The 23,822-nt window shown below is 39.3% G+C and overlaps 2 protein-coding genes across 2 annotated transcripts in view; one reads left to right on the forward strand and one right to left on the reverse strand.

The window, feature by feature from the left end:
- The window catches only part of samd7 (sterile alpha motif domain containing 7), a 104,340-nt gene that overhangs the window by 5,256 nt on the left and 75,262 nt on the right, over positions 1-23,822 (forward strand). The gene's annotated exons all lie outside the window — the stretch shown is intronic.
- and2 (actinodin2) lies at positions 1,641-23,048 on the reverse strand. Its single transcript, XM_057857966.1, has 6 exons — positions 22,804-23,048; positions 22,663-22,739; positions 12,078-12,122; positions 9,480-9,643; positions 3,845-4,738; positions 1,641-2,216 (listed from the first exon to the last, which is right to left on the reverse strand). Exons 2-6 carry the CDS (start codon positions 22,718-22,720, stop codon positions 1,839-1,841), a joined length of 1,539 nt encoding a protein of 512 aa, XP_057713949.1. The 5' UTR covers positions 22,721-22,739; positions 22,804-23,048; the 3' UTR covers positions 1,641-1,838.

Below are 23,822 nucleotides of genomic sequence, written 5' to 3' on the forward strand. Positions count from 1 at the left end.
CAGACTCAGAATCCACCAATCTATAGACTAGCTAATCTATCTATAGAACGTTTCTATTTAATTTATTAAATCATCATTACCAACCATAGGCCTCCGCTCCAATTCCGGCCATGGCTGTTGGGTTTAAATCAGCTTTATATCTTTCACATCATAATGTTTCCAATCTGCTGCAATTATTCTTCACGGAGGCGTGAAATTGATCCCAAACATTTTCTTTTTTTCTTTGCCTTATCCTCCGCCACCTCCTCCTCACCACCACGCGGTTTGATCTCCACTCCCCCGAGACAACCTTCGATGAAATTTAATTACACGGAGGGGCTTTAAACGCTTAAATCTTTCTATAAAGTGGATTGAAACATGCACGCTGAGGTCATTAAATCAATGATCGTCTTTATCACAATGATTGGGAAACAGGGAGTTTTATTGATGATGATGATGGTGATTACTTAAAGATATTGACATATATCATCAGTTAGCTCCTCTTTTAAGACGCTTGGGTGGTTGAAGTGTATCGGCTGTGTCATCAGCGCCACTCTGTGGATGTGACGCAGTGTTTTGTGTGTATGTGTGAGTGTGCAGATGATTTTACAATGGACACTCTGGATCATGGTCTTGAAGATGCTCCTTTTTCGTATCCTGGTGAAATGTACGGGTCTCCAACTGAATAGAGTGAATTTTGGCAGCCTTTGGAGCCTTTTTTTGATAAGCTAAAGCCTTACAATCCCTCTCCCTACGATTAGAAATATCATGGGCAGCAATGTGGGGAAGCAAGGTAGCAAATGATCTTTTTCTTATCACCTTATGTTATTTCCCAACACAGAGAAGATATAGGAATTGGTAGCACTACGCACAGTCATGGTTCCACTTCCCATCATGCATTTGGGTTGAATGGCTGTAGTATCATTTACTGAAAGCTCAACAAATACACTAGATGGCAATATTTAGTCACAATATACAAAGTCACAAGTCTTTCTATCCGTGGATCCCTCTCACAGAAAGAATGTTAATGTAAATGCCATCTTGAGGATTTATTGTCATAATAAACAAATACAGTACTTATGTACTGTATGTTGAATGTATATATTCGTCCGAGTTTTATCCATTTTTTTCTTCATGCATTGCCAAAATGTACGTATATGATCGGGAAAAATTAGCGGGAATGATTGGAATTGAATCGGGAGCACAAAAAAAAAGCAATCGGATCGGGAAGTATCGGGATCGGCAGATACTCAAACTAAAACGATCGGATCGGGAGCAAAAAAACATGATCGGAACAACCCTAATAATAATAATAGTACATTTTTTTGAGTGAAAGCAGTGAATTTGTCACATCTGGGCTGTTTTCAACAATGTACATCTAAAATAAAGACATTGATTGTCTAAAAATGGTTCAATATTAGGTGAAATCTCTTGTTTTCTCATGTATATTTATAATTGCTCTTTACCTTAAAAAAAATCCGATTACTCGATTAGTCGATGAAATTTTCAATAGAATACTCGATTGCTAAAATATTCAATAGCTGCAGCCCTAATTAAAAAATGGATCATTTTATGAGGCAAGTAAAAAGGCGTGCATGGACCTGTTTAGCTTTAATCTTTTATTAGGAGTGTTATCAAAACTGAATAAAAGAAGTGTCCGGAATTGAAAACATTAAATACGCTTTGAGTCACTCTACAAAGGAATGTACAACACATGCTGAAAGCTAACCCTACCTGCTAAATACAAACATACATACAATGACCTCTTTTTAGCAAACTTAAACACAACTTTTAATCCCTTGACCATGCGGCCGATTTATGAAAACTCACATTTGTTGTTGTTTCAGGTTATTTTGTCTCTACTTGCGCTGGCTCATGAGGCCACGAAGGAAGTCATAGTAGCGAACGCTGGATTTTGTGGCCTTCTTAGGTTCTTTGGCGAGCTTTTCCGCCACTTTCTCATCAGAAGCATCAGCTCGGCGCAGTCGACAGTTGTAGTCAAGCTCAGGGTCGCAGTCCGGGTCGGGAAAGATGATGTCGCCCTGGCCGGTTCCCCGGGCTTGGACTGCGGCAGGTGCCGAAAACTTCCCGCAGGTGGGGTCGAAGGGGTGGCAGCGGGGCTCGGTCAGAGCCTTGGCTTTTAGCTGAGGCTGTGTCGGGGTGCAGTCTTTGTCATAGTGCACATAGCAATCGTAGCCCTCCTTGGTCTTGCCGGGGATGCCCAGCTTGTAGCGGACCTAGTTGATTGATTGATGGGTAGATATTTTTTTCAAAACGGACAGCAAGTGAAAGCATAACACAACAAAAACATCAGAACGGTGTTCACAGTATATCACTGACTGTTTTGGGCAGAACGTATCTATGTGTCAATTGCAGATATCTGCGGTTTATAGCAATTCGGGGTGGGGTGGCAGTTGCGCATACTTACTGTCATGCCCTTATGAGGGAAAGGAGACACTCACCAATTCTCTTTTCATCCATTTATTACACGTAAACTGCATGAGCAGACTCATGCAAAGGCTGCTGTTGGTCACAGCTCACACCCAGACATTCACATAAAGACGCAATGATGCTACCCCACCCATTCCTATACATCCTGTGCCGAACACACACACACATGTACTACAATATGCTAATTATTTTCTATACATTTTATGCTTTAGCTTTTTGGTACAGAAACATTTCCAATATGTTTAAAAAGTGTGTTTTTGATACATTTTACAGCTATTCAAAGCTACTTGAAAAATATTTTTCCATGGTCTTTCTACCCTCAACACATTGAAAGGAGTCCACTGTACAGTGGTACCTTGACTTCAGATTATAATTGAAATAAGTTAGATTTTTTTTGTGTTACAGAATTTTATAAGAGCCCTGCTTTTGAGGCAATAAATGAGTATGTAAATAACCTTTTTTTATAGTTATAGTGTGATGGACATGTGCTTGTGGGGGCGTGGCCTAGTGAGTGACATCATGAGCTTTAAACTTCGAGAGTAGTATCTCGATGTTTTGACTTATAGCATCTGTGATTTTTTATAGATATGAATGTAAAACAGTCTAGATTTTGGTTAAAAGCAAAAAAACGGGCAGTTATTATTCATTTTATGTAAATATTTCAAGCTATGAGGCCATTGTGTAATCCAACGTGCTGACCGTCACAAAACAGAGCTCTTTAAATTGAAAATTCTCGTAAATAAATGCGTAAATCCCGCAATTTTTTGTTGTTATGAATGTAAAAAAGTCTAGATTCTTAGTTAAAAGCAAAAAAAAAAAAAACGGGCAGTTATCATTCATTTTACGTAGATATTTCGAGCTATGAGGCTATTGTTTAATCCAGCGTTGCAGCCGTCACAAAACAGAGCTTTTTAAGTTGAAAATTGTTGTAAAAAAATGCGTATATCCCGGAGTTTTTCGTTGATATGAACGTAAAACAGTCTAGACTCTTGGTTAAAAGAAAAAGAAAACGGCAGTTATCATTCATTTTATGCAAATATTTCAAGATATGAGGCTATTGTGTAATCCAATGTTGCAGCCGTCACAAAACAGACCTTTTTAAGTTGAAAATTCTTGTAAATAAATGCGAAAAATCCTGGATTTTTTAAAATAGATATGAACGTAAAACACTCTAGAATCTTGATACTCTAAGAAGTACATTTTTCTCAAAAAATTTATCCCGTAAATGTAATTCGTAACTCGTTACCACCCGCCTCTCCTTATTAAAACTCATAAAAATTTTACAAGTCACAACACAAACTTGGGGCACGCCTAAGTCAAGGTACCACTCTATATATTTTTTATAAGTCAAAGCAAAGTTATAAAAGTAAGGGTTACACGAGTAAAAACATAATTCAGAATGTCAAATTCAGACCTGTTGCTCTGGGAGCTGTGGTTGGGGCTTGCGCAGGGCAGCGGCGACTTTAAGTATGCAGTAGGGATCATAGCGGGGGTCGCAGGTCAGGGGAGCGGCGACGTGAGCGGGTTGGCCTTTTGCGGTGTACTCCAGCACAGGCTTGGTAAGGCTAGACAGCTTGGTGGCGGTCAGCGGGTTGCAGCCGGCGTCGAACAACGGGTTACAGTGCTGCTCCTGAGGCGCCGAGTCAGCAGCCAGGCCGGCGGGTGCGACGTCGCCCACGCAAAGAGGATCCACAGCAGGGTCGCAGCTTGGGCTGAGTAGGTGATAGTACCCAGAGGGAGCTTTTTGTGCCAAGATTGGCCTGCAGTAAGGGTCCTTAGGGTCGCATTTGAGGGCAGCGTATGACGGCGCGGGACCCGGGGCGGGGCGGTAGCCGTACGCTGCCCTCAGGTGGTACTGGAGACACTCTACGTCCTCATGGTTGCAGATTCGCAGCAGCTCAGCCTTTTGCTCGTGGCTCAGGAATGGCTCCAGGACAGGGGCATAGTAGTAAAAGCCTGTAGGGCTCTTCAGGGGCATGGGCAGCATGGGGGTGAGGATAGGGGCAGGCGCCTTAACAGGGGCCGGCTCCGGTTCGGGAGCGGCGGCCTTGGAGGTCAACGGGAAAAGGCAGTATGGGTCGATGTAGGGGTTGCACATCCGGACAGCGGCGGACTTGATGGGGGCTGGCATCACTACAGCCGCCTTGGGCTTGCTGGTGGACTCAGAGATGCATTCTGGGTCGTCAGAGTCAGCACAGGCTTTGTAGATTTCGCTCAGGTGTGTGAGGTAATGATTAAAGGTGGGGCCCTCCTCAGACCTATGCTTGTTCTGGAGGTACGCCATATACAGACGGTCCAAATCCTCAACCTACAAGTATGAAGTACAAAGTATTTGAACAAAAACGGTTTCTCTGTTTTTTTAAGTTTAGGAACTCAGAGGTAACACTTTGTACTCTAGTACAGTGTTGCTTTAGTCAACAATGACGATAACGGAAATATTCCGTAGACAAACAATTTTTTTCATGACGATGACGTGATGATGATGAGCTAAAAACGTGGCTCGAGAGACTAGAACATAACGAGACGAATGCCAGTGTTTGTCTGACGAGACAACAATGATACGCAAATGCGACAGCTTCTGTCACATGTTCACAATGCCTGACATTTTCATATTGTACGTGGAGTACGTCAGCTTGCATCGTAGCAATGTTTGGGTCGTGTCGCTCATGTGAGATGTGCGGTGCCTCTCCCTCACTCTCTTCACCGGGGTTTAGGACGTGTTTCAAGCTAGGCTGCGCTAACTGTTACTACTTTGGAAACACATGGTAAGATTTTTTTTTTTTATCTTGGCGTGAGAGACTATGCAATGTTGCTTTAGCCTTTAAGGTCTGTGCTGAGTGATCATCACACACTAAATGTAACATGTCACGTTAGCACTGCATTAGTGTTAGCATTAGCATTTACTTTAGTGTGGTGAGCATCCTCTTAAACTGGGGCGACGAAACCTCTTTTGCCCGGACAAGTCCTCCTTTCACGTAGTATCCTCGTCGTCCGGGCGGGTTTTATAAATTCATAAAAATGTCTGGTTTTTATGATTTTTCACTGGACCAATTTGAAGAGAATCCCTCCAGCCGCTGGGTGGCAGCGCCTGCCTGCGATGACATGGTTCCTAGCAGTAGGGAGGGAAGGAGTAGTTCTTCTCGTTTTTGTTGGCAGTTTACCCCTATCATGAGGCATTACCGCCATCTACTGGGTTGACGATTTGGCCACAACGCCTGCCCATTTGTTAAGTTTTTTACGGGAAAAAAAAACGTATATAATGGCAACTGTTGACTTCTGTCGGAGCTTTGACTGTAAAATCCCGTTTGTTGTCGCATTGTTACGCTGCCGATGATTGTAAACTTTTATAGCAAAGTTTGATTTTTGCCTCAGCTAGCTATCAGTAAGCTAAACCACGCTACGCATTATAGGAAACGTAGTTTTGAACTGCTACGTTTGGAAACATGCTGGTTAAGTAGTTTGTCAGTTTATTTTGGTTATTGTTTGTGTGCAATCTCATTGAATGAGAATATCAATTGAATGGGAATAACAATTCTTCAGGGACAATTGTCGTGATAGTAATTTATAAAAATGTTTAGTTGGCACATAGCCTACTGTGTGTATGTGTATTGACTGGACTACATTTCCATGGGTCTGCATTCTATATACAGTATATTATTATTATTATTATTATTATTAATATTTTTTCATACTGCATTTTTCCACCCAGAGTGAGGGGGCACACTTTAAATATATTAAAGTAATAGAGGCATCTTTGAGTGAACTTCGAGTAAAATTCAAGTATCTTGAGGCCGGGCTGAGTGTCCTCTTTTTTGGAAATCAAAATGTGGTCACCCTAAACCCTGTGGTCATCTTAAACGCTCGGGCAACTTTTCTTTTCCTCGTAAATTTCATTGCATCTAGGTGGGTTTAATTGAAAATACAGTGATCCCCCATTCTTCGCGGTTAATTCCAGTATTTTAAACGTGCGTTATGCGGCTCAATTTCCAGGTAAACAATCGCAACAATGGAGCGTGTTCACCCGTAGGGCAGGTTTTTTTTTAGTTTTACTTCGAAATAGGCCTAAAATATGATGGCATAAGATCAATTCTTGATATTAAGCCCATTTTCCAAATAAGCAGAAGACATTTGAAGTGAGTCTTAAACTCAACCGGACATTTTCGCCGGAAAACATTCTGTGATTTAGTGGTCCTTGTTGACTTCTTTAGCAACCAATTGCTATAGAGCCTACCCACGTACCACGTGCTCGCTGTATGGTTCCGCCCACTTGTCCGTCAAAACATAGTGTTAACCTGTTACGGCTACGTACATTTCTCCTATTTACGGCGTGTTTTTCTGCTCCTTAACATTAATAATCAAAATGGTGAAGGTGTGTGTGGCTGTTGGTTGCACTAACAGAGAAGATGGAAGGAGAGACTTGAAGTTTTACCGTATTCCGAGGGATCCAAAGAGGAGAGCGAAATGGACGGCTGCAATTCGACGTGAAAACTGGACACCAAAAAATCACCACAGACTATGTAGTAGTCATTTTATATCCGGTAAGATGCATTTAATATATATTTAGAGGGTTTTGGCCTGACAACCACAATTAAGATCATTGCTAGGCTAATCGCCGACAACATACGACGTAGTACGACATAGTTTCAAATTCAAGATGTTTGTGACTTCCCTTTCTTCCACCATCGTTATTTTTTGAATAATATTTAGCTGGTACCAAGTGAAAGAAACTGGCCTCGTCTACGGGGCCGACAAATAACCACAATTAAGATCATTGCGAGGCTAATCGCCGACAACATACGACGTAGTACGACATAGTTTCAAATTCAAGATGTTTGTGACTTCCCTTTCTTCCACCATCGTTATTTTTTGAATAATATTTAGCTGGTACCAAGTGAAAGAAACTGGCCTCGTCTACGGGGCTGACAAATAACCACAATTAAGATCATTGCTAGGCTAATCGCCAACAACATACACGTATGTATGTAGTGAGAGTGCTATCGCTAAACCATATAAACATTAAAAGCCTTAACTCCATTGACAAACGACATGAAATACATTAGACTTGACAGTGGATGTTAGCAATAACAAAAGTTTCGTAATTTTCGTAAATTTCGTAACTCACCTTTCCAAGCACAAGATAGATTCCTGCCGAATTTTCGTGGACGAGGACCTGTTTCACCCAACCAGCAACGAAGTATTTATAAGCCTCCAAGCTCTTGAAGTTTTTCATATTTTCGTGAGAATAGGCTGATTTAGTGTGGAGAAGATAATTGTAAATATCTGCGTAGCAGATGTCAGGCAGACAGGGCGAAGACAGTGGGTCGAAAAACATCGATTTGGGCATCAAATAAGGATCTGGCGACTGTATAGAACGAAGCTTTTCCTCATAACGCCTTTTATGCAACAGATCCAGTGAGTTTGCGGCATCAGAAAGCACCGGGTCTTCCATGAAATGCATTTTAAATTCCGCCATCAATTGAAAACAATGCTAATACAGAGTCAAAATGACGGACAAGTGGGCGGAACCATACAGCAAGCACGTGGTACGTGGGTAGGCTCTATACTCTCCACAGCTACATGGTTACCGTTGAATGTCCAGCAAATGCAAAGAACATGGATTCCGTGTAAGAAAAGAGGACTGGTTATTATCTTCCAAGATTTTATTTTTTTGCCTCGATGTTAACTTTTTTTTCAATTTTTGTTTTCTGCGATGTGAAAAAAAATGCCTCGATGTGAAGAAAAATATTTTGCCTTTATGTGAAAAATATATTAGGGCTGTCAAACGATTAAAATTTTTAATCGAGTTAATTACAGCTTTAAAATTAATTAATCGCAATTAATCGCAATTCAAACCATCTATAAAATATGCCATATTTTTCTGTAAATTATTGTTGGAATGGAAAGATAAGACACAAGATGGATATATACATTCAACATACGGTACATAACGACTGTATTTGTTTATTATAACAATAAATCAACAAGATGGCATTAACATTATTAACATTCTGTTAAAGCGATCCATGGATATAAAGACTTGTAGTTCTTAAAAGAAAAATGTTAGTACAAGTTATAGAAATTTTATATTAAAACCCCTCTTAATGTTTTCGTTTTAATCAAATTTGTAAAATGTTCAATCAAAAAATAAACTAGTTGATGTCAATAATTACTTACACAATGCTCATGGGTGCTGAAGCCTATAAAATCAGTCGCACCCAAGCGCCAGCAGAGGGCGGCAAAACTCCATAAAACACAACAAGTGAGCGTTTCACTGTACTGTCATTTAAATCTCTCTGAGCGGGGCATCTGCGTTAATTGCGTCAAATATTTTAACGTGATTAATTAAAAAAACTAATTAACGCCCGTTAATGCGATAATTTTGACAGCCCTAAAATATATATAATTTATTTTTTTTGCTTTGATGTAAAACATTTTTTTAAATATTTTGCTTCAAGGGTTAGGGTTAGGGTTCTATTTTTTTCTTCTTCTTCCATGTCACCTTAGGGGCTCTGTAAGATACATATAAGACATGTTTTTGTTTTTCCCAAAGTATAATTTTTTAAAGATTTATATATATTTTTTAAGAAATGTTTTCAAGCACTTCAAATGTAATATTGATGATAAGTTTAACATGTCCTTGTAGACACGACAATGTGTGCTAGTCTAAGTTTATTCGAAATTGTTGGAAACCTTTTCTTTTTTATATTTGGACAATAATTTTTTTAATTTTACAGATGAAAACATTTTTGCTTAATTGTTGACTAAAACTAGACGAACAAGAACACATTTTGAAATGACTAAAATATGACTGAGACTATTAAGTATTTTCATTCGAAAGACTAAGAATAAGACAAAAATTAAAAGTGCTGCCAAAAACAACACCGCTCTAGGATATAAAAATATACTGTAGGCTTTATATTCTTCATATTCATTTTTTACGAAGTGTTGCAGCGATACGCTTCTGTACTACATTTATGACAATTTATTGTTGGAATTTCTAAGTTCCAATGCCAAAATAAAGCTAAATAATAAAAACTGTTCACACTAACCCCTTCCTGGTTGTGACTGTCCATGAAGTACTTGTACCAGCCCCAGAAGTCGGGGAGACGTTGGAACTGGGGCACTGCCACAACAGGTGCGTTCCTCCTTTGTCGCACCAGTTTTTTCAGGTTGGCCATGACTTCAGCCTTCACATCTTCTGTCACCGCATGAACTAGAGCCAAAACAACATAAGGTTTCCGCATGAAAAGCTCACACAATAGCTTGGATATCATCGAGTGCAGTGTTTGACATTTGATTTGATTTCAATGAGAGGAGGGTCTCAGTGAAGATTTGCTGCTGATCCAAGTTAGGATTGTTTGGCCTTGGTGGAAGTGCCACAGATGTGGGGAAACACAGAGAGAAAGCTAAGCCGCTTCAAATATATTATTGATATTGGGATTAGCTGTGGGCCATGGAGAATTCTGGGCTTCAGTTCAACGATTGAAATCTTTTTTACTTTTGATTTGATTTTAATTTGAATGTCGGAAGAAGTAGAGAAGAAGAATACTTTATTTAATAATACAAACAAAAGGATTTTTTTTTTCATTATTCAAAAGAAATACATTTATTCTGGTAAAAATAAAAGGAAGAAAGAACAATTATATAATGCTAGATTTTTATTTTATTTTTTATACGACAAGCACAATAAATTTTTTAAATATATGAACATTTGCAATAAAATGTTTACTTTTCAGTTATTATTTAACATTCACTTAATTTCGCTTTTATTAATAATTTATTCATTTATTTATTTCATAATTTATTTCCTGTCCAAAGGCCAGGTTTTTGTGGTATTAAAACGAGATCTATAAAATTTGCAACTCAATTGGTTTGAATATGAATATACATAATGTAATTTTCGGACTATAAATCGCACCTGAGTATTGGTCGCACCAGCCAAAAAATGCGCAGTGAAGAGGGAAAAAAAACATATACAAGGCTCGGTTCAGGCTAGGATTTTTTTCCTGTTTTCCCAACACATTAACTTGACAGTCTGAACGGGACATGTCACATAGAAGTGGACCATTTCAAATCCGATCTGAGTCACCTTCATATGTGAATTAAATCCGATCTGGGCTACATTTTTCCAGAATGTGGCAGCGGTCTGAGCTGTCAGGTCTCCCTAATCGGAATTCATGCAGCAATTACGCCAGCAAAGAGCGAGAGCCCAAGGCAGGACAGCAGAGATGTACAGTGGTATGAAAAAGTATCTGAACCTTTTGGAATTTCTCACATTTCTGCATAAAATCACCATCAAATGTGATCAGATATTTGTCAAAATCGCATGGATGAAAAAAAAGTGCCTGCTTGAACTGAAACCACCCAAACATTTATAGGTTTTCACATTATAATGAGGATAGTATGCAAACAATGACGGAAGGGGGGAAAAGAGTAAGTCAACCATCACAGGTAATACTTTGTGGCCCCCCTTTGGCAGCAATAATTTCAACCAGTTTTTTTTTGTTTTTTTTTAACTTACAGAATCAACTATATGTAAAACTATGGTCAAGAATAGTGTTCATGGGAGGACTCCATGGAGGAAGCCATTGCTGTCAAAAAAAACAAACAAACAAAAAAACGTTGTTGCTCGTTTAATGTTCGCAAAAAGGACTTGGACACACCAAGGAAGTTTTGGCAAAATATTTTGTGGGCTGATGAAACCAAAGTTGAATTCTTTGGAAGTAACACACAACATCATGTGTGGAGGAAAACTGGAACAGCTTACCAACATTATCACCTCATCCCCACCGTGAAGCATGGTGGAGGGAGCATCAAGATTTAGGGCTGTTTTGCTGCCTCAGGGCCTGGAGAACGTGCAATCATTTATGGAAGAATGAATTCAAAAGTTTATCAGGATGTTTTGCAGGAAAATCTGAGGCCGTCTATCAGACAATTGAAGCTAAAAAGAGGATGGATGTTGCAACAAGACAATGATCTAAAACACAGAAGTAAATCAATTTCAGAATGGTTTCAGAAGAACAAAATACACATTCTGGAGTGGCCACGTCAAAGTCCAGATTTGAACCCCAATGAGATGTTGTTTTATGACCCAAAGACAGCAATTCATGCCAGACATCCCAGGAATCTGACTGAACTACAGCAGTTTTGTAGAGAAGAATAGGCCAAGATTAGTGATGATCAATGTGCCAGACCGATCTTCAGAAACAGGAAGCGACTGGTTGAAGTTATTGCTGCCAAAGAGTGGGCCACAAAATATTAAATATGATGGTTCACTTACTCTTTTTTTTGCCTTCTGTCATTCTTTGCATATTATCCTCATTAAAATATGAAAACATATAAATGTTGGGTTGGTTTTAGTCAACGCAGACACTGTTTTTTCATCTGTGTGATTTTGACAAAGACCAGCTCTCATTTGATGGTGATTTTATGCAGAAATGTGAGAAATCCCAAAAGGTTCAAAAACGTTTTCATACCAATGTAGGTACACAGTAAATTACACAATAAATCACACATTAAATCTTTCGGTGCCATTGACGATGATAACCGTCTAATTATATGTCTCTTTTCATTCTGATGTGACTTTATAGTAGTTTGTCACGATTACACGCCCAAGAATCCCCATTGGCACGTCAACAGCTCCTTACCTTCCTCCTCCTTTTGCGGCTCCAGCGGTATGGCCCCAAGGAACTCTGCAAAAGACAAACGAGGGTTAGATTAGAAAGCATTAGGCACCTTCACTGACAAGGACCAGATGTTGCGCTTTCCCTCATCACGTAGGAAAAAATGCTGAGCCGCCCAAAAGGGCCCCCAGGGGTGGAACGCGGCAGGTGCCCGGACCGTGGCGCCCTGGCAGCACCCGCCCTCGCTTTTAACTAGCGTCTGTGTATTTATAAAATGACCGGGGGGCACCTCCATCTGTAAAACTACAAAGAGAGGGGCCCTCAAACAAACTAATTATCGCTGTGCTGTTACAAAAAAAAAAAATTAAAAACTGTATGGTGATGTGTTTGTGTGCATTCCCATGTGGAATATTCCCTGCTTTACCTGGGGTTTCCTTTAAAGGTTTAGCACGAGTAAAACTAAAACTATATATTCAGTTAATTGGGGCACCAACTTGAAATTGGGAAATTGAAATTTTTGTTTGTTTAGTTTGTTTGTTAATAAAATGGTTGAATAAAGCGTTATTGGAACAGGTAAGGTAACATGGCAGGAGAATGATTTTTTTTTAGGGCCGTCAAACAGTTAAAATTTTTAATCGAGTTAATCACAGCTTAAAAATTAATTAATCGTAATTAATTGCAATTCAAACCTATATCTATAAAATATGCCATATTTTACTGTAAATTATTGTTGGATTGGAAAGATAAGACACAAGAAGGATATCTACATTCAACATACTGTACATAAGTACTGTATTTGTTTATTATAACAATAAATCAACAAGATGGCATGAACATTATTAACATTCTGTTAAAGCGATCCATGGATAGAAAGACTTGTAGTTCTTAAAAGATAAATGTTAGTCCAAGTTATAGAAATTTTATAATAAAACCCCTCTTAATGTTTTTTTTTTTTTTAATAAAATTTGTAAAATTTTCTATCAAAAAATAAACTAGTAGCTCGCCATTGTTGATGTCAGTAATTACACAATGCTCATGGTGCTGCAACCCATAAAATCAGTTGCACCCAAGCGCCAGCAGAGGGCCACAAAACACCAAAAAACACAAGTAACAAGTGTACATGACACTGTGCTGTCATTTTAATCTGTTTAAGCGGTGCATGTGCGTTAAATGTGTTAAATATTTAACGTGATTAATTAATAAAATTAATTACAGCCCGTTAACGCGATAATTTTGACAGCCCTAATTTTTTTTCTTTACAAAAACAGTGAAATCTTCCAAAATTCAATTCAAGGTTGAAAATGAAGATGATTACGATGATAGTTCCCAGTGAAGAAAACCCAGTTGCTGATTTCGACCGAGGAATCCAGAAAGGAAATCTATCATTGGTGTTTTTAAATAGGTAAGACATGCTTGCATTGTTAGTTTTGATTTTGTTATTTTTTTGTTTCGTTTTTAGTTTTTAGTTTTCAAATATATTTGTGTGTCATTGTGCCATCTAGCTGCGGGGATTAATACACGGGCACTATTATTTTCTAATACAAAAACTCCACACAATGTAGGTGAAATAGCGCAGTCTTTGTAGTAGCCTAGTAGTAGTACGTGAACTAGCCAGCATGTGTGTGTACTGCCTTTTTGGCACGCCTTCTATGGAGAAAACGCATGAGCATGACAAATTTGGACCGAAACGGCTGCTTTTGGATGGGTGAAAAACTAAAAAAGATCCTCGGCACCCCCTGACGTGGCTTACTTCCACTACTTGAGATTGAAGGAATCTGACCTTTTAGCCAGATTGCCGGAATCACGCCAGCCAAACCGTGGGACCCGTGCTGGCGCAGCTCCAGCGACCTGGGCCGGCAAGATTCCAACAACCCAGCCAAAATGCCAAACTCCGCGCGGTCACCTTAGTCGTAACCCTTTGTACTGACTCCTTTTTGAAAGCTGGAAAAAAGCTTCGAAACACAAGTTGACAATTTATTCTAAGTCGACAGCAATCATACAGCACAGAGGCACCCAGCCAAGGATCCAAGGTCACCATATCACAAGTCAAAAAAAGGTTCCCGAGAAAAAATGACAATGCTTAGTTAAACATTCAGTCTTTTGAAGAATCTCGAGGGGAGGGCCGAGAGCAGGATTATTGTCTGTTTGTGGATTGGACAGGAGGATTTGTGATTTTCTGTTGTCAGGGCAACGAGGGTTGTGGATTTGCCACCTCAGAGTCAAAGGGGCTCTTGGAGTCATGATGACATAATTTTGATATGACATAATGACAAAATGACATAATTTTGTTTGATACCTAAACCTACATACTTTTTAAAAATTTTATTTCGGATTGATTTGATTAATTGATTATTTTTCTTATTCTTTTTTTTTTCAATAAGTATATTAAAAAGATTGTTGCATACCGTAATTTTCGGACTATAAGCCGCTACTTTTTTCCTTCATTTTGATGCCTGTGGCTTATTTGTTGATTCATTTGGGTTGATAGGTTGTACTTTATTTGACAGCGGCGTCATATAACTGTCATAATTATGACATGACACTATTATGGGCATTACTGAAAACTTATGTCATTATCTCCATTTATGTCCAGCTCGGATCTTTTACATCCATTAAAAAGTTAGATAAATTGCCGGGTAACACTAAATGACATCTGTTATAAGCATTCATTAATGCGCAGGACAGTGTCATGTCATGATTATGATTGTCTAATGACAGGCTTATGGCGCCACTGTCAAATAAAGTGGTAAAGTGTTATTTGGTAAATACAATAAATAGCAATCAATGCAGTGCTTCTCAATTATTTTCTTTTACGCCCCCCCTCCACAAAGACGTAAACGTTTTGCTCCCCCTAACTCTCTGCCGCTACTGTAAATAGTACCAATTGTCTTGAAAAATATTATTATAAGTACACCTCTTCATAACATTGTCCTTTTATATTAAACGAAAAAAGTAATATAAATCAACTTAGAATAAAGTGTACCTTTATTAACACTGTTAACAGAAAAGAGTTAAGGCGCATCAATTTGCTTGAATAAAAAAGTCACATCCAAACTGTAGAAATACACTCAAGGTACATTTTTTGACTACAGTGCCTTGCAAAAGTATTCGGCCCCCTTGAATCTTGCAACCTTTCGCCACATTTCAGGCTTCAAACATAAAGATATGAAATTTAATTTTTTTGTCAAGAATCAACATCAAGTGGGACACAATCGTGAAGTGGAACAACATTTATTGGATAATTTAAACTTTTTTAACAAATAAAAAAACTGAAAAGTGGGGTGTGCAATATTATTCGGCCCCTTTACTTTCAGTGCAGCAAACTCACTCCAGAGGTTCAGTGAGGATCTCTGAATGATCCAATGTTGTCCTAAATGACCGATGATGATAAATAGAATCCACCTGTGTGTAATCAAGTCTCCGTATAAATGCACCTGCTCTGTGATAGTCTCAGGGTTCTGTTTAAAGTGCAGAGAGCATTATGAAAACCAAGGAACACACGAGGCAGGTCCGAGATACTGTTGTGGAGAAGTTTAAAGCCGGATTTGGATACAAAAAGATTTCCCAAGCTTTAAACATCTCAAGGAGCACTGTGCAAGCCATCATATTGAAATGGAAGGAGCATCAGACCACTGCAAATCTACCAAGACCCAGCCGTCCTTCCAAACTTTCTTCTCAAACAAGGAGAAAACTGATCAGAGATGCAGCCAAGAGGCCCATGATCACTCTGGATGAACTGCAGAGATCTACAGCTGGGGTGGGAGAGTCTGTCCATAGGACAACAATCAGTCGTACACTGCACAAATCTGGCCTTTATGGAAGAGTGGCAAGAAGAAAGCCATTTCTCAAAGATATCCATAAAAAGTCTCGTTTAAAGTTTGCCACAAGCCACCTGGGAGACACACCAAACATGTGGAAGAAGGTGCTCTGGTCAGATGAAACCAAAATTGAACTTTTTGGCCACAATGCAAAACGATATGTTTGGCGTAAAAGCAACACAGCTCATCACCCTGAACACACCATCCCACTGTCAAACATGGTGGTGGCAGCATCATGGTTTGGGCCTGCTTTTCTTCAGCAGGGACAGGGAAGATGGTTAAAGTTGACGAGAAGATGGATGCAGCCAAATACAGGAACGTCCTGGAAGAAAACCTGTTGGTATCTGCACAAGACCTGAGACTGGGACGGAGATTTTTCTTCCAACAGGACAATGATCCAAAACATAAAGCGAAATCTACAATGGAATGGTTCAAAAATAAACGTATCCAGGTGTTAGAAAAGCCAAGTCAAAGTCCAGACCTGAATCCAATCGAGAATCTGTGGAAAGAGCTGAATACTGCTGTTTACAAACACTCTCCATCCAACCACACTGAGCTCGAGCTGTTTTGCAAGGAAGAATGGGCAAGAATGTCAGTCTCTCGATGTGCAAAACTGATAGAAACATACCCCAAGCGACTTGCAGCTGTAATTGGAGCAAAAGGTGGCGCTACAAAGTATTAACGCAAGGGGGCCGAATAATATTGCACGCCCCACTTTTCAGTTTTTTATTTGTTAAGAAAGTTTAAATTATCCAATAAATTTTGTTCCACTTCACGATTGTGTCTCACTTGTTGTTGATTCTTGACAAAAAAATTAAAATTTTATATCTTTATGTTTGAAGCCTGAAATGTGGCGAAAGGTTGCAAGGTTCAAGGGGGCCGAATACTTTTGCAAGGCACTGTATTTGATACTGAAAAATAAAACTTTAAAAAATCAATCAATAACAACAAATTCAAATTAAACGAGTGACATTGGACGGAGGGACAGTTTTTATTTTTGCTGCGGGCAGTATCAGCTCCTTTGCTATGGTGTTGGGTTATTTTGCACTTAGCATGCTAACAGTATATGCTGGTTTACTGCTGTAACATTGACAAAGAGGGACAATTGCTGGCAATATTCGGCACGTTTTCGCTGAAAAACAATCAAGTGGCTTATCAGTTTGATCGCGTTCTAATGTGTGTAAGTGACGTTTTAATTGATTTGACTTCCCGCTGTCCGCTGCAAACATTTTTACACACAGTAAACAGACTGGTCTTTACTCGTCTCCTACTGTTTTCATTTTCTGTGTGGTCTTATTCTGTTCAAAAATACTGTGCACACTCTAAAAGTGGGTTTGGAAGTACACTTTATTCTTGTACGGCAAAAAAAGTATGATTCCCCGAGGTCACATGCGCCACCACCGGCATGGCTCTGCGCCCCCCTGGGGGCCCCACTATTTGAGAAGTACTGAATTAATGAAACAACTGGAACAGTAATTGAAGAAATACTTAGGCACAGAACATGAGTTTTGATTGTTATTTACATATGTAGCGCTGCAATCTATGCTAGGAGGCATGTTGGACGACAACAGTGTTTACAGCATGTGGCAACAGAGGTTGACTGTCTCCCCCAAGGGAGCAGTGAGCAGCCAATTGGTTCAAAGCTTCATGGTGTTTCATTTGGTCTTCTGACAGTCGTATGATGCCGCTTTCAAATAAACCAGTTACCGGTTAATATCTTTTGGTGTCAATATCCCATAATACAGTGAGGACAGCTGTGGCTTATAGTCCAGTGAGGCTTATCCATGAACAAATGCCGTTTTCATGCCAAATTTGGTGGGTTGAGGCCAGAGGTTGCGCTAGACTTTTTCGTTGTCTGTCATTTTGACTGACAGGGTCATAAAAGACCGGTCATAATCTATTTTTACCCGTCAATTAAATTTTTAAAATGATGATAATGACATTGTGGTGACCCTTTGTTTGGCATAATTCACCTTCCGTACTTGTGTGTCCATTTGGCCGAGCGCGTTACCGGCTACGACAGTCACGTGACAGAGACACTTAAGTGCCGCGCGCGGTCCCCTCACTATCCACTCGCTCTTGCTATATGATTGGCCGAAGAGTCGAAATGCTCTCCCGTGAAATGCCCGTTTAAAAATGTTCCCGTTGTTACTTCTTGCGTTCGCTTATAAGTGCCCATTTAAAAAGGAAAAGCGATGGATGATACTAAACACAGAGCGTATTATTAACAAATGTTAAAGTTGTATAATCATATAGCGAGAATAAGGAACGTCACTGACAAGCGCAGGCCCACGCGAGTGGATAGTGAGGGGTCTAGGATAGTGCGCCTACAGCTAACAAGACTCTTAACATTGCATACCGCTTCAACATATTCAATAGTATTTAGTTTTCATTCATTTTAAATTAATATTCTGTCCGAACAAGCTTAACAGAGAATCCACACCGGGCCATCACACATCAAGCAGATGAATATGTAACTTTTTCTCCGCAGTGACAAAAACAGCTAACTGTGGCCCCAGTAGTTAGGTAGCCTACCATATGTAGCATATGGAACAATGAAATTAACAGTTCACCTGCTGTGGCCTGAACGTAGTCTCACACTTTCCTCCTGGTGCGCATGGACTTGAATTGCGTGCCCGCTTGTGCAGTCCCTGTTTTTTCACCTCTTTTATCAACACCATCGACGTTTTGGGGCTTTTTGAAGAAACTTCGGACACTCAGTTGTCTTGACATTTTTCAGAGTAAGGCCAACGACGTCATGCATCAAGAGAGACAATAGCTAATTAATAAGCTCACTCGCCACCCTGTGGTCTGGGGTGTGAATTGCAACCGGTCAAAATGACGGATGGATTTCAGTTTTTTCCGTCACCGTTTTAAAAAATCGGTCAACGACGGAAAATATTCGGTTAACGCGACCCCTGGTTGAGGCTTATAGTCAGGTGTGCCTTATAGTGCGAAAATTAAGGTAGTTATATTTATATTAAGGCTGTCAAACGATTAAAATTTTTAATCGAGTTAATTACAGCTTAAAAATTAATTAATCGTAATTAATCGCAGTTAATCGCAATTCAAACCATCTATAAAATATGCCATATTTTTCTGTAAATTATTGTTGGAATGGAAAGATAAGACAAGATGGATATATACATTCAACATACGGTACATAAGGACTGTATTTGTTTATTATAACAATAAATCAACAAGATGGCATTAACATTATTAACATTCTGTTAAAGTGATCCATGGATAAAATGTTATATTAAAACGCCTCTTAATGTTTTCGTTTTAATAAAATTTATTAAAATTTTCAATCAAAAAATAAACTAGTAGCCCTATTCTGTCCTCAATGTGTGTGAGATAGCGAACATAAGTTCCAAAAAGAAATCAGACGGTGTGGCAAAGTTGCATGGGCTTTACTGAAGTCATCTCTTTTTGACAGGAGCACGTTTCTTGTATTTTTGTAAAACTGAATATAACAAGGCAATGTGTCAATAACTTGCATAAATCACAAAATAACATAAAATGTACACACACGTGTCCATTTGAGTAGTAGCACTAGCCAATTAGCTCACAAGCATCTAACAATGTAACTGCATTTTACCATATACTGTATGTGAACAAATTCAAATACACATCATCAATAACTATCTAATGCTCATGAATATAAACAAAGGAGGACTATAACTCACAAGCGATGCATGTATTAGACACAAACAGTGTGATGGGGCTATGAGAACTGCCACTGAATACTGGATGCGGACGTTAGCTGGTCTGAAGAGCACTGTCTATTAGTGTGAGTTCGCGTCGACATATAATCACGTCAGAAAAGCGCGCCGAAACCCAAATAATCAGCTGCACTGAATCGCCAGCAGAGGGCAACATTACGCCACATAACATATGCAAGTCACACCCAAGCGCCAGCAGAGGGCGGAAAAACTCCATAAAACACATTTAACAAGTTGGCCTTTCACTGTACTGACATTTAAATCTGTCTGAGCGGGCCTAGTGCGTTAATTGCGTCAAATATTTTAACGTGATTAATTAAAAAAATTAATTAACGCCCGTTAACGCGATAATTTTGACAGCCCTAATTTATATATAGTATTTTGGGGGGGGGGGGGTAATCCTTTTGGTACTTTCAAGCTACTCTAGCCGTACGACGTGCTTTAAATGTCAAACCAGGCTGAACTAAACTTTTTAGAAGCATAAAAAAAGTCAACAATGCGGGAAATATATTTTTTTAATTTTCTAAAATCCACAGAAAATTATGTTGACTTTACCAATTTTCCGTAATTACAACCTGTTAGTTGGGGAGGCGTGGCTCAGTGAGTAGGCATTCTCCAACTCAGAGGTTGTCTGTTCAATTCCCTGTTCTGGTGACCTTGTCTAAGTATCCTTGAGCAAGATACTGAACCACACATTGCTCCTGATGCTGAGGTAATTGACGATATAGTGTCAAAGCGCTTCCAAAATAAATATTCATGGTTCAATGTATTCCATTGCATACTAACATTCATACATTTTCTGAGCTGTTTATCCTCACAAGGATCGCGGGGGTGCGGGGGTCTATCCCAGCTAACTATGGGTAGTAGGTGGCGTGCACGCTGATTCAGCTGCCAGCCAATTGTGGGGCACAAGCAACCATTTACGCACTCATATGTAGGGACAATTAATAAGCCTACCATGCATGTTTTGGGGATGTGGGAGAAAGCGGAATCAACGGGGAGCCCGGGATTGAACCCTTGATCTCAGAACTGTGAGGTGGACGTGCTAACCACCTCATGCTTGGTGGGCCCGTCCACCAAGCATGCTAACCGTAGTCATCAAATTAGAAATGAAAATGAAAACAAAGACATCAAAATCATTACTAGTCAAGGGTATAGGTTTACATAGGGACGGTAGGGACATAACACCACTAACTTTTCAGGATGCTCAAATTGTCCCTCCCAACTTTCAAGCAACCTTATTTGCGTTAAATAAAGAGTTCAGTTATATAGGTCATTTAGATTATCTTCCCATATGTTGTAAGGATAGATAGACCCTACCATTATTAAGTCAATTATTTTCATTATGTTCAGACTTTTCACTTGCTGAATGTCCAGAATGTCTCCCTCAGACGAACGTTTGGTTGGCTGATGAATTGAAGTCCCCCGTCACGCCACAAGACACACAGACTTACTCACACAGCCTGATAGATTCATGTCGACAACATGCCACCCCCTTCGGGTAGTTTTTTTTTTTTCCGGCCAGCAGCAGCCACTGTTAGTCATGTAAAAAGACGTCAATGTTGTGGAGGTGGGGGAAAGACCACTAATTTTACTACTGAAAGTCCAACCTGCATCAGATTAGCATAACATTAAAGTTGCTAACCTGCAAAACTAATGCGGTCAGGCCAGTCTCCACAAGGAGCAACGAAGTCAAGCTAGCCGTCTCTTATTTGGATCATTGTTTGCATTATGTACATTACAGTAATATCGTCCCTACCAATGTTGAGACCAAACCTACACCCTTGTTACTAGTGTGTCAGTATTAGGGAAAGTTTTGTTTTTGGTGACTAGGTCACCCCCTGCCCCCGCCACCATTATTTTTCTACTTATTTAAATGTCATTAATTTTATGTATTTTATTTCATCGATTTTAATTAAAAAAAAAAAATATATATATATATATATATATATGTATATTATATATATATATAATGTAACGGAACAACTATAAGCTTTTGGAATTTTTAAAGTTTAAAATGGATCATCTGTGCCCATAAAACCATCAGTTATACGGTCCGATCACGTCATTTTCAAAGTATCGGCAAAAAAATATCGGACATACCTTTTTTAATTTTTTTTTTTTTTTTAATTAAATTAAATCGTAAATCTAATTGTATTTAACGTTACAGTCATAATATGTTACACTCATCCAGAGTCTTTAGTTTAGGCTTAAGGTAGGGTTATCAAATTCATCCCGATCACGGCGGTAATTAATATTTTTGAAAATGTATCACGTTAAAATATTTAACGCAATTAATGCATGGGCTGGACGACCCACTCACGCATTGTCGCGTTCAATCTGAAATGGCACCGTTTTACCTATATAGAGAGCTAAAAGGCAGCGCAAAATGAGTAAGGTGAATTTTGGCAGCCTTTGGAGCCTTTTTTTAATTGGCTAAAGCCTTACGATCCCTCTCCCTATGATTAGAAATATCGTGGGAAGCAATGTGGTAATTAGTAAGTAATTGATCTTTTTGTTAACACCCTATGGTAATTCTCAACACAGAGAAGATATATCAATTGGTAGCACTACACACAGTCATGGTTGCACTTCCCATCATGCATTTGGACAGAAGTTAAATGGCTGCAGTATCATTTACTGAAAGCTCAACAAATACACTAGATGGCAATATTTAGTCACAATATACAAAGTCACATTTATCCTTTAAGAATTACAAGACTTTGTATCCATGGATCCCTCTCACAGAAAGAATGTAAATAATGTAAATCCCATCTTGATGATTTATTGTCATAATAAAAAAATACAGTACTTATGTACTGTATGGTGAATGTATATATTCGTCCGAGTTTTATTCATTTTTTTCTTGATGCATTGCCAAAATGTATATGATCGGGAAAAATTATTGGGAATGATTGGAATTGAATCGGGAGCAAAAAAAAAGCAATCGGATCGGGAAATATCGGGATCGGCAGATACTCAAACTAAAACGATCGGGATCGGAACAACCCTAGTTATAGCTTCTATTTGTCTAAAATGAATTTCAAACACAACAAAAAGGCTCACCTGGTAAGAAAATCAAGGCCAGGAGGAATCCAGCATGGATCAGCGAGCGCGATGCCATATTCGATATGAGGGGCTTCCTGTGTTTTAATCAAGACTGTTTACAGCAGCACTTTAGCAGAACTTTTCACAAAAAAGTGTTACCTGAGCTGGTGCTGAAGTGAACTTGATATGCTCTCCTGCTTCTTGATGTAGTCTGGCCTGAGTTATGTCCCCCTCTGCACCTTTCTGCCGCCCTGTATAGAACAGGCAAACGGGGCGGTAGTTTTAAGGGCCCCCCTCTGGATCATTAAAAGCAAGAACAACAACGCCAAAGGGTTTCTGTCGAGGGCCACCGGATTGGCCGCCGCCTCAACCAATGGGAGCCCTGTCATTAGCTGTGGGGCTGAGCGTAGGGACGCGTTAACGAGAGGGCATTTCTCACTGGGCTGGTTTTTGCTATCGGTATATTTTGTACATTAACATGATGGGCTCATTGGGTGGAAGTGAACAGCTGTTAGCTATTAAGTCCACCTGGAAGGGGGCGGGCTTCGCAGCGAGGAGCACCTCCGTCAATTCCAAACAGGAGCCTTGCAAATGGTGCTTATGCAGTATGCTATTGCAAAATAGTAAGTTTTTCAGTCAGTTTTGAGTCATGATAGATAATTGATGGATCTAATACATTTCCCTGAGGAACGCCATTGGCAAGCTCTGCAGGAGCCTGATAACGATCCTGATTATTTGATCCAGGTGTGTTGGAGGAGGGAGACATGGAAAATTGGCTGGATAGGTGACCTCGAGGACCCCTGTCCTAGTGTCTGACAGATTATTATAATTCTCAGGGGTGGATAGAGTAGCCAAAAAATGTATTCAAGTATGGGTAGTGTTACTTCAAGATAGTTTTTCTCAACTCAACGTAAAACTAGTCAAAAAAAATTTTACTCAAGTATAAGTAAAAAAGTATTTGGTGAAAACAATACTAAAGTAATGAGTAACATTGTGAGTAAAGGGCCTACAATGTTTGATTTAAAAAAATACAGCACAAAGGTATCTGCGGTATATGAACTGTTATCATTATACTTTACTATCACCTATTACATACTGTAACCACATTAAGTCAAAGAAATAAAAAAATTAAATAAATAAAAAATAAAAAATCATTGCATTCCGGCAAGAGAAAAAAA

This window comes from Corythoichthys intestinalis, chromosome 14 (genome assembly GCF_030265065.1).
Source record: "Corythoichthys intestinalis isolate RoL2023-P3 chromosome 14, ASM3026506v1, whole genome shotgun sequence".
NCBI classification, from domain to species: Eukaryota; Metazoa; Chordata; class Actinopteri; order Syngnathiformes; family Syngnathidae; genus Corythoichthys; species Corythoichthys intestinalis.

Coding starts and splice junctions, on each gene's coding strand:
- and2 (XM_057857966.1), bottom strand. CDS start 22,720: ATGGCATCGCGCTCGCTGATCCATGCTGGATTCCTCCTGGCCTTGATT. Junction 9,644..12,077: donor GCCGCAAAAGGAGGAGGAAG/GTAAGGAGCTGT, acceptor TTTTGGCTCTAG/TTCATGCGGTGACAGAAGAT. Junction 2,217..3,844: donor CACAGCTCCCAGAGCAACAG/GTCTGAATTTGA, acceptor TCAATCAACTAG/GTCCGCTACAAGCTGGGCAT.